The following is a 14,059-nucleotide window of genomic DNA, read 5'->3' as shown; positions in this document are numbered from 1 at the left end:
GTAGACAACATCATTGCACAAGAGTTCAGCATCAAATCAGTTCGTTTAAACATGTTCTCCAATAAACAAAAGCCCACATCAACCTTGAACTGCCACTGTGCTGTGCTCGAGACAAAAAAAAAGTGTTGCAGTAAAAAAAAAAAAAAAAGTTTTATAAAATGCACAAAAAATAATAAAAATAAACCGGTAAAAAGGGGGGTTTCACACATGCATGCACAACAATCTCAACCCCATAAATTAGGTACAGACCAGAGTTCTTCCCGACCCCTCCTCCCACAATAAAAAGTAATATGTAGCCCATAAGATAATAAAAAAAGAAAACAACAAAATTGAGCACGAGCAGAAAACACTACACAAGTTCATTTTAATGGAAAAAAAACCACAAAGAAAGCATCACTTTAACAAACTAAGACAACACCTTGGAATCCGAATTGCAACCATTATATCCCACATTCCAGAAACCAAATATTTACTGTTTCGTTACTGTTGTGCTCAATAACATAAATGAGTGAAAAATCATGGAACAAGGATAACATCACCTGCCACAGTTGAATTACATGTTATAATCCTCGTAACTGTTTAACAGGTCACCTTTCCTTAACCTAGGTACTAAATCGTGTCTTGTTGAAGAGCTTAGTGGGCCAGGGAACCATAGGCTGGCCAATTCTTTTCCAGCATATCCAGAGTAGGAAAAGGACCAGGCATCTCCACATTAGGAAAGGGGATCTTGGGCTCGTATGGACGTTGGGGTTCAGAATGCCTGGTGGGTAAAGGGGGAGGGTAAGTAATCATGGCAGGCTGCTCAACAGGCGGCCTTGGAAGATCAAAAGGGGGCCTGATCTGCTCATAGCTTGTACTCGAATCCAATGGGGTATTAAGTGGCACAACATAAGGTTTTGGTGCCTCAATGTAAGATTTTTGAGGGTCAAAGTAACGCTTTTGTGGGTCAAGGTAAGGTTTTTGTGTGTCATAGTAGGATTTTTGTGGGTCATAGAAGGGTTTTGAGGTGTCGTAATAGGATTTTGAACTGTCATAGTAGGATTTTGCTGCATCATAATAGGATTTTGACGGGTCAACATAGGATTTTGACGGGTCAACATAGGATTTTGACGGGTCAACATAGGATTTTGACGGGTCAACATAGGATTTTGACGCATCAAAATACGACTGTGGCGGTTCAAAATAAGATTTTGATTGGTCAAAGTACGATTTTGATTTGTCAAAAAATGATTCAACAGGTGGCCTTGGCTTTTTCCATGGATCCCCTTGGGATCTGGGAGTACTTCGGGGTTTAAAAGACCGAGATGCTGGCATCTTCGGGTTGTTGCGCCATCTCGTTGGACCCGAGGATGAAGTCTGGGCTTTAGGGAAGTTCAAAGATAATGTTCGTGTTGAGGTTGATACCTGGGTCTGACCTTGACGCTGCTTCGACTTCAACCTGGAAAAAAAACAAAAGAAAAACACACGTACATACCATTCAGTGTGAGGTTACACAATATATCAAACAAGTAGGAGCTGATACTTGAGGTCCCCCATCTTTTGGGCAGTATGATGAATAGATCAGTGTAATATGAAAGCTAAATGTTCAACTGTTTTTGAAAAATTCGGTGCACAAGCCAAATTACTGAGATGGTTGCCAGGGCAACATAATTCAGCAAATCACCACCATAATCTAATGAGGTTGAAATAATGTCATGAGGAATATATATCTGCAATATGAAATCCAAATGTACAATGGGTTTTGAAATATCACATTCACAAAAATACATGGACAGATAGATGATCGGTCGGTCGTCATTTAAATGTCCCCGTCTCCGATCTTGTCGGAGGGGCGGGAAACAAAAAAGGAAAAGTCAAACATTTCCCAGTAGGAGAGGCAAGGCAACTTGGCTCCTGCTTCCGGTTTTGCCGGCGCGGGCATGTGTTTTTCGGAGGTCTCCACGCTACCAAAGTTAAGAATTTTTCCCATTTGTATTTTTGTCAAAACTATTTTTATTTTACGGTGCGAGTGCCGACTGTGTGTTTCTAGTTAGATCTCGGTGTAAATTGTGCATACCTGTGTGTAATAGTTGGTTGGTTCCTGCCGCATTTTTCAGGCATCGAGGCTTTGTTGTCTCCTTTCGGCAGTCGTTTGTGGTCCATTTACTTTCGTTCTCTCACTGTTTTTTCCAGTCTTTCTTTCACCCCACACTTCCTCGAACATCTTAAAATTTGTTTAAAGTCTTAATTTTAAAAAAACAAGCGTTACGCCTAGGTCCCCCGTCGGTGAAGTGATGCGAGTTGACAAAGTGGAAGACGCAAGGTGGCCATCTTGGATTTTGACGTGGCGACCGAATTTTCAATAGCGTTCTTCCTTATACGTAGATACACCCACACACCAGACTGGACGTTAGTAGTTCATTTATTGTTCAAGATATTTCGCTCACAAGGTTCAGACATATATATGGTGGCGGCCATCTTGGATTTGGACGTGGCAACCCAATTTTCAATAGCGTTCTTCCTTATGCCTAGATACACCCACACACCAGATTAGAAGTTGGTACTTCGCTTATTTTTCAAGATATTCCGCTCACAAGGTTCAGACATACATGGCGGTGGCTATCTTGGATTTTGACGCGGCGACCCAATTTTCAATAGCGTTCTTCCTTATACGTAGATACACCCACACACCAGACTGGACGTTAGTAGTTCATTTATTTTTCAAGACATTTCGCTCACAAGGTTCAGACATATATATGGTGGCGGCCATCTTGGATTTTGACGTGGCGACCCAATTTTCAATAGCGTTCTTCCTTATGTCTAGATACACCCACACACCAGATTAGAAGTTGGTACTTCGCTTATTTTTCAAGATAAGAAGTTGTACACCTACCGGTGTTGTACACCTACCGGTCAAGAAGTTGTACACCTACCGGTGTACACCGGAGGGGACTATAGGTTTGCAGTCAGGTCAGTCAGGTCAGTCGGGTCAGTCAGGTCAGTCAGTCCATCAGTCCATCAGTCCGTCCGTCACGCAAAAAACAGTTTTCCGGACTTTTTTTCTAAACTCTTCATGCTAATGATTTCAAACTTGGTACATGGTTTCCTTATGCTAAGTGTTACGGATTCGTAACTTCCGTTATTGTGGTTTTCGTCCACTTGAAAGATTTCGGATTCTATGTACAATTATTGTCTTCCCAAGGTTTATTGTTTATGAAGTTATTAAAAGTTAAAAAGGTTAACTTAAAATGATACAGGAAGCCGAAGGAGAAGACAATGAGGTGAAGAGGAAGAAGCGGCGCAAGCAAAGTCGGAGAGGACGCATGACGTCAGCGCTCCGGAACGAGCGAGGTTTACTGACAGCCGCGAGGGGATTTTGAGTTCCTGGAAGGGACATCCGGCGATAAGAATATTCGCTGGAGTGGAGAAATCGGCGTAGACAGATTTGGGGCGCTGAGATTCCGACGAATCCTCGCCTCATTGCATCGGCTCAAGCCAGAGCCGTCGGCCATCTTGCACCCCGTGCGTCGGACACCTGTGAAGGTTTGCTTCGTGTCATCTTCACCCCAACATCCTACCGTCTGCCGGGGATGGGTGTGTGCGACCGCTTCGTCTCCAATTACGTTGCGGTTTGCTGAGCGGTGAAGGTGCACCTCTGGAGGGCGCCGTTGTACAGTTTGGCGGGAAGAGCACCCTTGCCCACTGTACACGCTTCGGAGATCGACTGGAGAGCGAGATTCGGGCTTCGACCGGATTTCGTTCCATCGACCGCTGGAGCGAATCCCATTCGCCTTGGGAAAAGTCGTAGAGACATTGAGGAGTGTCGTTGCACTCGCTGACCGTGCCGTAAGTGACCTGACTGTATATAAGAGATATATAGAGTGCACTCTTAATGGCCATTTGCTGTACCGTATTACCTGTGTGTGATTTATAATACAAGTTTGTTCATTTATAATCATTGGTGTGGTTTCACTATTGATTTTCAACACAGGGTAATATATTTTTCTGCCGGGGTTCCTCTCGGGGTTCGGAGGTTACCGAGACCAGGAGATTGGGGAGGACCCCGTAACATAAGTTACAGATCAAGTTTGAGCTTCACGTCGTTTCGATCATTTTTGACAAAGTTATGGCACTTTGAACTTTGGTAATTTCCCCAACAGTTTTCCGGACGACAGACTGCCGGAAGGGGACATGTATTGCAGCGCAATACTCAGAATGTTTGTTTTAATACATGCATATAATAATCATGTATTAAATGAAAAAAAATAAAAAATTAATCAATACGTTATTATTTTCTCATCGGAAATTGTATCTGAGATACAAAATGAAAACACTGCTTTTACCACAACTTGGGTTGAAATGATTGATTTGTTTGAAGACGTTTTGAACAACCATGACCCACAGAACGAGTTCTGCCCTGAGGACCCAACCAAAGAGTTTTACCTTGGAGACTCTACTTGTGTGGAACTAAACCTTCAAATTGATGAACTGGATTCAAACCTCTGATCAATGGAGGTAAGATTTTATTTTAATATATACAGATAATAATCATGTATCATTTATAGGTCCAAGGGATGGTATTCATTACATCAACAATTTTAAAAAGTTCATTAGTCCATCCATTTGTATAACCTTTCTCAAAATGGCTTTTCCATCTGTATATTCCAACAATATCACCACGTTTGAACTTTGCCTTTCTCAAATGAATCTCCTTTTCATATTCTAATTTTGCAAATGTTTCCGAAGGTTTTGATTTTGTTGATGAATGAACTGTATTATTGTAATTATTGACAATGTCCTGAATTATAGATACCCATTGTTGAGAACCGAGTTGTGTGAATTTTTTATATCGTCTCTCTTTTAAAGTGCGATGAAAACGCTCAATAACAACTGCCTTTTCTTCGTTAAAGGTGCTGTATAATGTACAGTCACGTGAAAAAGTAAGTACACCCCATGTAAAGTTTTGACTTTTTCAACATATTTCAACATACAGCTATTTGATCTTCATTTCAACAATATTAATAGATAAAGGTGATATAATATAACAAATATCATGAAACATTTACATTTTGAAGTCCATTGTATAATTTAAATAAACATAAATGCAAATTTCGCATGTGGAAAAAGTAAGTACACTCTTGGCTCTAAAAGGTGGTATTTCCCCCTTTGGCAGAAACAAAAGACAATATTTTGTCTTTGGTTCTGCGCATGCGCAAGATTGGAGGTCACGTTTTTTTGAAGCTGCTCCGTGCGCTCACGTTTGCGAAGTTAAGTAATTTTTCACAATTGTGTTTTTGTCGAGACTGTATCTATCTTTCGGTGTGTGTACCTATAGTGTGTCTTCAGGAAGATTTTCGATGTTAATTTTTCATACATGTATACAAAATCGTCGGTTAATTCGTGTCGCGTATTCTGAGGCCGAGTACGAGTAGGCTTAGGCTACCGTCTCCGACCTTGTGGCTTTGTTTTCTCTCTGCGGTTCGTTGATTGCGCTGCAATTACTTTCGTTCTCTGTTTTGTCCCAGTCGTTCACCCCATACTTCCTTGTTTAATTAATATCTCAACTCAAAAACCCCCCCCCCAAAAAATATTGCCTTCTCAGTTCTTATTCGTTTATTTGTTGTCCTTATTTGTTCGTTCGTTCTTCGTTCACATTGTTCGTGATCACGTGATCACGTTGTTAAAGATGTTTCAACTTTCCCCTGAAGAACTGTTTTCTGTCATATATTATAACACCTTTTTCTTCTTCTCCTATAAAAGGATACTTTCGACTTGCTCACCAAATCAGTTCATTCCAAAAAATAAATACCATCTCTTACAATTCCTTTTTTCTACATTCCCGAAACTCTCCAGCACTCCACCCCTCCTTCAGCGTCCTCAAACGTATTTTTGACTTGAAGGTCTCAAACTCATTTTGCAAGAAATGTTCGTTTCCCATTAATCGTACATTTTTCAAACTCCAGTCTCACCCCTTCCCTCCAAATCTTCCCCATCCCCCCTTCCCTCCAAAACTTCCCCATCCCCCCTCCCCTCCAAAACTTCCCCATCACCCCTCCCCTCCAAATCTACACCCTTACCCCTCCCCTCCAAATCTTCCCCATCACCCCTCTCTTTCAAATATTCCCCCTTGCCCCTCCCCTCCAAATCTTCCCCATCACCCCTCCCCTCCAAAACTTCCCCATCTCCCCTCCCCTCCAAATCTACCCCCTTGCCCCTCCCCTCCAAATCTTCCCCATCACCCATCTCTTTCAAATCTTCCCCCTTGCCCCTCCCCTCCAAATCTTCCCCATCACCCATCCCTTTCAAGTCTTCTCCCTTTCCCCTCCAAATCTACCCCCTTGCCCCTCCCCTCCAAATCTTCCCCATCACCCATCTCTTTCAAATCTTCCCCCTCCCCTCCAAATATTCCACATCACCCATTCCTTTCAAATCTCCCCCCTTGCCCCTTCCCTCCCTCCCAAACTCCCCCCACACCCCTCCCTCCGAGACTCTCCCTCGCTCCTCCTCCTCAAAGCGTCCTCCCCGCTTCTTCCCCCTTCCAACTTTCACCTTCATCTCCCCCAACCTTCTGCCTCGCTCTTCCCCCTCCTCAAATAACACCTCACTGTGCCTCACCCAATCTCCATCAAACCTTTTGTCCACCCCATTCTTCCCTTTCTCCAAGCTATTCTGAAATCTGAGACACACATTCAACAGCTCTCCCTACCTCTTCCTCCTCTTCCACATCTTACCCTTCCCCCCCCCCCCCCCCCCCGTTCTGTATCTGATGCTCCCCCTTACTCTTCATTAACGGTATGGACCTCAAACATCCGGGGCCTTCGCTCAAACTTGACTGATCTCTTCATACAGGTTGCGTCTGACAAACCAGATGTGATCTGCTTAACAGAAACTTTCCTCCTTCATGATGTCTCTGATTCCTTGGTATCTCTCCCAGGTTACTCCCTCCTCCGGTATGATAGACCTGAACCTCGTCCTGGAGGTGGGGTTGCTATCTTTATAAAAATAAGTCTCTTCCTCACTCGCCCTGCACTGCCCTCTCTCCACCTCACCCCCAGGAATACCTTTGGCTACGGCTTCCCCTTCGCTCCCACCTTTTGTTCATATGTGTGTTGTACCATCCTCCAAACAGTGATGACTCAATCTACATCTCGCTGTCTGATAATATGGACCAACTTCTTTCTACCCATCCCAACTCTCTCTTCCTCATATGTGGTGATTTGAATTGTCACCATGCCAGTTGGCTGGGTGTGGGTACCTCTCTCACCAGCCATGGCTCTTCAGCAAAGGACTTCTGCGACTCACTGGGACTGACACAATCTGTCAATTTCCCGACCCGGATCTCAGTCAACGGAGCATCTTCTCTTCTTGACTTGGTTATGACTAACTTCCCTGAAAATGTCTGCTGCTCTTCTTCTGCTCCAATCGGCTCATCTGATCATGTGCTTGTCAAAGTGAACATCTCTCTGACCATTCTCAGAGAACCTCCTCAGCGTCGACGAGTCTGGCATTTCACTCAGGCCAACTGGCACTGTCTTCAAGCAGCCATCAATCATCTGGACTGGTCTCCCATCTCTACCGCTTCTGACATCAACTCATCCTGGGAATTCTTCCAAAGTAAATTGCTCTCTCTCATGCACAGATTTATCCCATCTCGTCTTCAGTTGTCATACCCTTCCTCCCGTCCATGGTACACGGATTCTTGTGGTGAGGCTGTTGCCCAGAAACAACTTGCTTTCGTCTCCTGGAAAGCAAATCCAACGGAAGGAAATCTCATTTCCTTTCACAAAGCCTGAAACAAGTGTGTGTCCACCCTCAGGAGAGCCAGGAAACTATATCTCTCCGTTCTCAAGACCGAACTCTCTTATCTGTCTCCCTCTTCCAAATCCTGGTGGCGTCTGGTCAAATCTGTTTCTGGTGTTTGTTCCCCCTCCATCCCCTCCCTCATCTCAAACGGCTGACTCCGCACGTGAAAAAGCTGAATGCCTCAACTCTGTGTTTGCCTCTAAATCTTGCGTCCCAAACCCATCCCTCTCTGTACCCACCGTACCCAGTTGCTCCTGGACTCTGTGTCCTTTCCTCCTGACAAGATGGAAAAGTTTCTGTCAACCCTCGACTCTGATTCTGCAACTGGTCCTGACGGCATCAGCCCACGGGTCCTAAAATCATGTTCTTCCGCTCTTTCACTCCCTCTCTCAGTTCTCTTCACCCTCTCTTTTGCTCAAGGTCATCTGCCATCTGCTTGGAAATCAGCCAACATCACCGCTTTGCACAAAAAAGGTGAAAAAACACATCCTAGCAACTACAGACCAATCAGCCTTCTCCAAATTATCAGCAACGTCATGGAATCCATCATTGCTTCAGATATGAAATCTTTCCTCTTCTCCAATGGCTTGATCTCTGACCACCAATTTGGTTTCAGACCTGGTCACTCTACTCTGGACATGCTGCTTCTGCTTTCTCAACAATGGATGGAGGTCCTCAATGCCAAACAGGAAATTAGAGCTGTCTCCCTTGACATATCACATGCCTTCGATACGGTCTGGCACCCCGCTCTGCTCACCAAACCCTCCTCCTTTGGTATCCATGGAAATCTCCACGCATGGCTGGCGGACTTCCTCTCTAGTCGTAGTCAACGTGTGGCCCTGAATGGGTTTCTCTCATCTCCTCTTCCCCTTCAGGCTGGAGTTCCCCAAGGCAGTGTCCTGGGCCCTGTGCTTTTTCTGGTCTTCATCAATGATCTCTCCGACTCTCTTGAAAATCCTCTCCATCTCTTTGCTGACGACTCTACTCTCTGTCGCTCCATTCCTCATTTCTCAGATCGGCAGTCTGCAGCCTCCTCACTCTCTGCAGACCTGGACAAAATCACAGACTGGGCAAACAAGTGGAACATGTCTTTCAATCCTGACAAATCTCACACTCTTACGATGTCTCTCCGAAAAGACCGACTGGACAACCCTCCCATCCACTTTCTGAATAATCCTCGCCAAGAAGTTCTGTCACTCAAGCTTTTGGGTCTCACTATCTGCCATGATCTTTCCTGGGAAAACCACATTTCAAATCTGGCCTCCAAAGCCAGTCGCCGACTGGGCATCTTCCGTCGTGCGAAGTACTTCTTTGGCACACCTGAGCTCCTCACCACATACAAGGCTTTCATCCGCAGCTCAATGGAATACTGCTCTCCCCTCTGGGCTGGTGCTCCTGCCTCACACCTAGCTCGTCTTCACGCTGTTGAAACCAAAGCGTTCAGAATCATTGAAATCTCCCGCGATGAAGCTAACTCCAAGGGCCTCTCACTCACTCACCGCAGGCAGGTTGGTGGTCTTTCCGTCTTCTACCGACTCCTCTCTGGCCTTGCCCCCCCAGCTCTCTCTGGGCTCTGTCCCCCAAGTATTCCTGCAGGTCGCACAAGATCTGCCTGCAACCGTCTTATGGTTAAACTGCCAAAATCAAGACTTTCTGCTCACCTCCACTCCTTCATTCCTCTTTTCTCCCGCCTCTGCAACAAACTCCCTCACTCTCTTCAATCCCACTCCACCCTCCAGGTCTTTAAAACAGCTGTTCACCACCATCTCTTATCTTCCCCCATCCAAAACCTTGATCTTTTCTACACCCGCTAATTTCACCCCAAATCCTACACTTTTTTGAAATACCAACTTCTGTCCTGGAAGTCCTTGGTCTCCTTGTGTTTTATACCTCTCCCCCCCCCCCCCCCCCTCCCCCCTTCCCACACCTCCTCCCCCCGTGCCCTCTCCCTCCTCTCAGGTGTTGTGTTTGTGTGCTTCCCCTCCTCTCCCCATCTTGTCTTCCGCTCCCTCTTCTTGTTTGTTTTGTTTGTCTGGTTGATTTGTTTGTGGAATAAATGTTAGCTCTTTCACGAGCCTCGATTCAGTATACAAAAAAAAAAGAAAAAAGTCTGGCCGACTGGGAGAAATTTTTTCCCACTCCTCCATGTGGAATTCTTTCAGCTGTGTGATGTTTGAGGGGTTTCTTGCATGCACAGCTCGTTTCAAATCCCCCCACAACATCTCGATGGGATTTAGATCCGGGCTTTGACTTGGCCATTCCAGAACCCTCCATTTCTTTCTTTTCAGCCATTCCTTGGTGGATTTACTGGTACGTTTCGGGTCATTGTCATGTTGCAAGATCCACCTTCGGTTGAGCTTCAACTTCCCGACAGATGGCCTCACATTATCCTCAAGCACCCTCTGTTACAATGAAGAATTCATAGTGGATCCTATGATGGTGAGCTGCCCAGGCCCTGATGCAGCAAAGCTGCCCCAAACCATAATATTTCCACCACCATGCTTTTCAGTTGGTATCAGGTTCTTGTGGTCAAATGCTGTCTTTGGTTTTCGCCAAACATGTCTTCTGGTACTGTGGCCAAATAGCTCTACCTTTGTCTCATCTGTCCAGAGGACATTGTTCCAGAAGTGCTGGTCTTTGCCTCAGTGTTCATTGGCAAACTTTAGTCTTGCCCTGATGTTCTTTCTGGACAGCAAATATTTCCTCCTGGCACACCTCCCATGTTGATCAAATTTGTGCAGCCTCTTTCTAATGGTAGACTCGTGCACTTTGACATCAACAGTGGCAAGAGCTACCTGTAGGTCCCATGATGACATTCTGGGGTTCTTAGAGACTTCTTTCAGCATCTTGCGGTCTGCTCTCGGGCTGAACTTGCTGGGGCGGCCTGGCCTGAACAAGTTGGCAGTTGTTTGGAATCTTCTCCACTCGTAGATGATCTTCCGGACAGTCGAATGATCGATTTCAAATTGTTTGGAGATCTTTTTAAATCCCTTCCCAGACTCGTAGGCATCTATAACCTTCTTTCTGAAGGCCTGAGAGAGCTCTTTTGATCTAGGCATGGTGACGCCACACACTTCAACAACAAAGAGAAAACCAAACTAAATGTCTGAGGTTTAAATAAGACAGGTTCCTCCAAGATCCTCTCTAACGATGTTCTAATCATTTGCACCTGAGCTGGTGCACGCACCTGATTCTAATTTTAGGTATTTGAAGTAGTGATAAATGTAGGGGTGTACTTACTTTTTCCACATGCGAAATTTGCATTTATGTTTATTTAAATTATACAATGGACTACAAAATGTAAATGTTTCATGATATTTGTTATATTATATCACCTTTATCTATCAATATTGTTGAAATGAAGATCAAATAGCTGTATGTTGAAATATGTTGAAAAAGTCAAAACTTTACATGGGGTGTACTTACTTTTTCACGTGACTGTAACACCATTATCTTTAAGAAATTTTATAAATGTCCTGTTATAGAACTCTGTTCCCTCATCAGTCCATAGCTTCTTTGGTTTCCTTTTGCTTTTTCTAAATATTCCACTGAAAGCTAACAAGAGGATAAGTGATAATTAAACCCCTTTTGTTTTTCAAAGGAACAACCCATGCAAATGTACTCCTCAAATAAATAACAGTTAAAGCATACTTATGTCCCTTATCATTATTTAGTTCAATTAAATGAGCTGACCAGATGTGGTCGGTGCCTTTAGAATAAACCTTCCTTCTTTTAAACTTTGTGATTATAGGTTTATGTAATTTATCAGCTGAAACTATTTGCTCCTCAGTCTTGATGACATCATTAGAGTTTAATAGTTTAATAGACCAAGTCTCAATTTAGCGCTTATCAATTTTTTCACGATAAACCTATCAAATTTCTCTCTCAACGTTGAATTTCGTATCAAAGACAAATTATACAACATTTCTCTGTCGGCTTCGTGTTTTTCATCCAACGTAGTGCTATTCCCATAATCAATATCGTGTTTAATACACACCATCAACCCTATTTAGAGGTTAAGACCAAGGTTTAGGATTCTCAGCCTCATCTAATCTTTTATCCAAGTTTGTTCCTGGACCACAGAAAGAATACCCCGGTAGGTTTAATTCCCCTGGAATTCCAGTAGTTGTAAATTTACTCCCTGACAAAAGCTTTTCTATATCTCCCCCACTTTTATGCTTAGAAATGAATTGACACTTTTTAGAGCCACACACTAAACATGTCCCCTTTTTATAAACTCTATTATTTTTACTTTTAACATATGATATATTATTAGTATTAGTTTTCTTTTTACACTTAACACAATAACTCATATATTTATGAGAAAAATTCATAAATTCCTAGAGTGCAAAAACCTTTTTGGTTTCCAACATATACATTTCTATCTTGATTTTTAAAACATAAAGAATCCTTAGGAATGCCTTCACTCTCTCCTCCATTTATTGAGGGAAAAATATATATGTTAAACTTTAACTAAAGTCAATAACACCAACATCATCAACTACATAATCGTTTCCTTCTTCCTTCTCCCCATTTTCTCGTTTAAATCTCCTCCCTGAAATTGAAGTTACTAGGGCATGCCCGTACTATATATATGCCCGTACTATATATCTATCTAAAATTATATCCCCCCCCTCTATTTACATGAAATGGTTTGGTCCATTCGCAACGCCAAAGCGAACGGCGAACGGCTTGCGAGTACAGTGACAATCCCCCCCCTCTATTTACATGAAATGGTTTCGTCCATTCGCAACGACCACAGAACCCCCCCCTCTATTTACATGGAATGGTTTGGTCCATTCGCAACGCCGGCACACGCGATCGTTCGCTGCTCTCTGATTGGTTGAATCGTTTTTTGGACATAGCTCGGTAAGTAATTGTCCGATTAATATGAAACCTTGAAAAGGCACATCCTCGGGTCCCCAGCAATATACCTGGCAAGTTAAAAGTATATCGGACCCGTGGTTGTCGAGAAACAGCGGTCACAGACAAATAAACGTACAGACAGAGATTACTGGAATTATAGATAGATGTCAAGCACTCTTAAAGATAATATTTTCATTAGACTTTTAATTTCTTTATTTTCCTCCTAAGTGCGTTTCGCCTTCAGCTAAGTCAGAACGTAAAGGAGTGTTTACCGTGGGAGTTGTTGTATGCAGATGATCTGGTGTTGATTGCGGAAAGTATGGATGGACTGAAGGAAAAGATGAACAAGTGGAAGGAATGTATGGAGACAAAAGGTCTGAAGGTGAATATCGGAAAGACGAAGGTGATGGCAAGTGGTAAAGCATGTGGTGAGGTGGAAAGAACTGGGAAGTGGCCGTGTGCTGTGTGCAGGAAGGGTGTCGGAGTGAACTCCATTCAATGTACAATGTGCGCTGAATGGGTTCATCAAAAATGTAGTGGTCTGAGAGGGTCATTTACCAGTGTGGCAGCTACATTCAAATGTAAGGTGTGCAGAGGGAGCTGCAGATGGAGGAAATGTTGAGTTGGATCTTGGAGACGGCGTGAAGCTGGAAGGTGTGAAAACATTTTGCTACCTCGGAGACATGCTGAATGGAGAAGGTGGATTAGACTCGGCAACGGTTGCTCGAGTGAGATGTGCATGGAAGAAGTTTCGGGAACTGAGTGGCGTGCTGATGAGGAGGAGAGTGTCGCTGAAGCTGAAGGGAAAGGTGTATGCTGCATGTGTGAGAAGTGTTATGATTTATGGGAGCGAGACATGGGTAATGAACGTCGAGCAGCAACGAAGGCTGGAAAGGGTGGAAATGCGAATGGTTCGATGGATGTGCGGAGTATCGTTGAGAGAGAGGAAGACAAATGATGAATTGCGAAAGATGATGGGAATATTGCCTGTGATTGATGCTGTGAAGAGGAACAGGTTGAGATGGTTTGGTCATGTGTTGAGGAAGGATGAAAGTGACTGGTTGAGAAGAGTGATGGAAATTACTGTAGAAAGAAGTAGAGGACGGGGAAGACCGAGAAAGACTTGGCTAAAGATGGTGGAAGAAGAAATGCGGGCAAGGGGGTTAACAAGGAGAGATGCAGAAAATAGGGCAAAATGGAGAAGATTGTCATGGGGACCGCAAGGCTAACCCCCGCTCTAGCAGGGAAAATGGCCTTAAAATGCATGTTGTTGTTGTTGTTGTTGCCTCCTAAGTGCGTCGAGTTTGATTTATTTTCTGTAATATGTACCTCCAATCTTTTATTAATCTCACTGGTTTCCATATTTTTATATTTTTCCTCCCCTTCTCTTTTCCCCATCTCTTCCTTCTCT

The 14,059-nt window shown here is 43.8% G+C and overlaps 1 protein-coding gene across 9 annotated transcripts in view; it reads right to left on the bottom strand.

The window, feature by feature from the left end:
- Positions 1 to 345: 345 nt before the first annotated feature.
- Positions 346 to 14,059, bottom strand: part of ZMAT4 (zinc finger matrin-type 4) — a 137,517-nt gene continuing 123,803 nt past the window's right edge. For 7 of the 9 annotated variants that reach the window (XM_078774769.1, XM_078774764.1, XM_078774766.1 and 4 more), the window contains one exon: positions 346 to 1,438. In XM_078774769.1, the coding sequence (XP_078630895.1) occupies positions 634 to 1,438 (805 nt within the window). In that variant the 3' untranslated portion in view covers positions 346 to 633. The remainder of the gene's footprint in view (positions 1,439 to 14,059) is intronic. The other 2 variants (XM_078774770.1, XM_068109786.2) reach the window with 1 other exon arrangement.

The sequence above is a fragment of the Myxine glutinosa genome, chromosome 3, assembly GCF_964187855.1.
Source record: "Myxine glutinosa chromosome 3, kmMyxGlut1.1, whole genome shotgun sequence".
Taxonomy (NCBI): domain Eukaryota; kingdom Metazoa; phylum Chordata; class Myxini; order Myxiniformes; family Myxinidae; genus Myxine; species Myxine glutinosa.
This window is presented reverse-complemented; position numbering and strand designations above follow the sequence as displayed.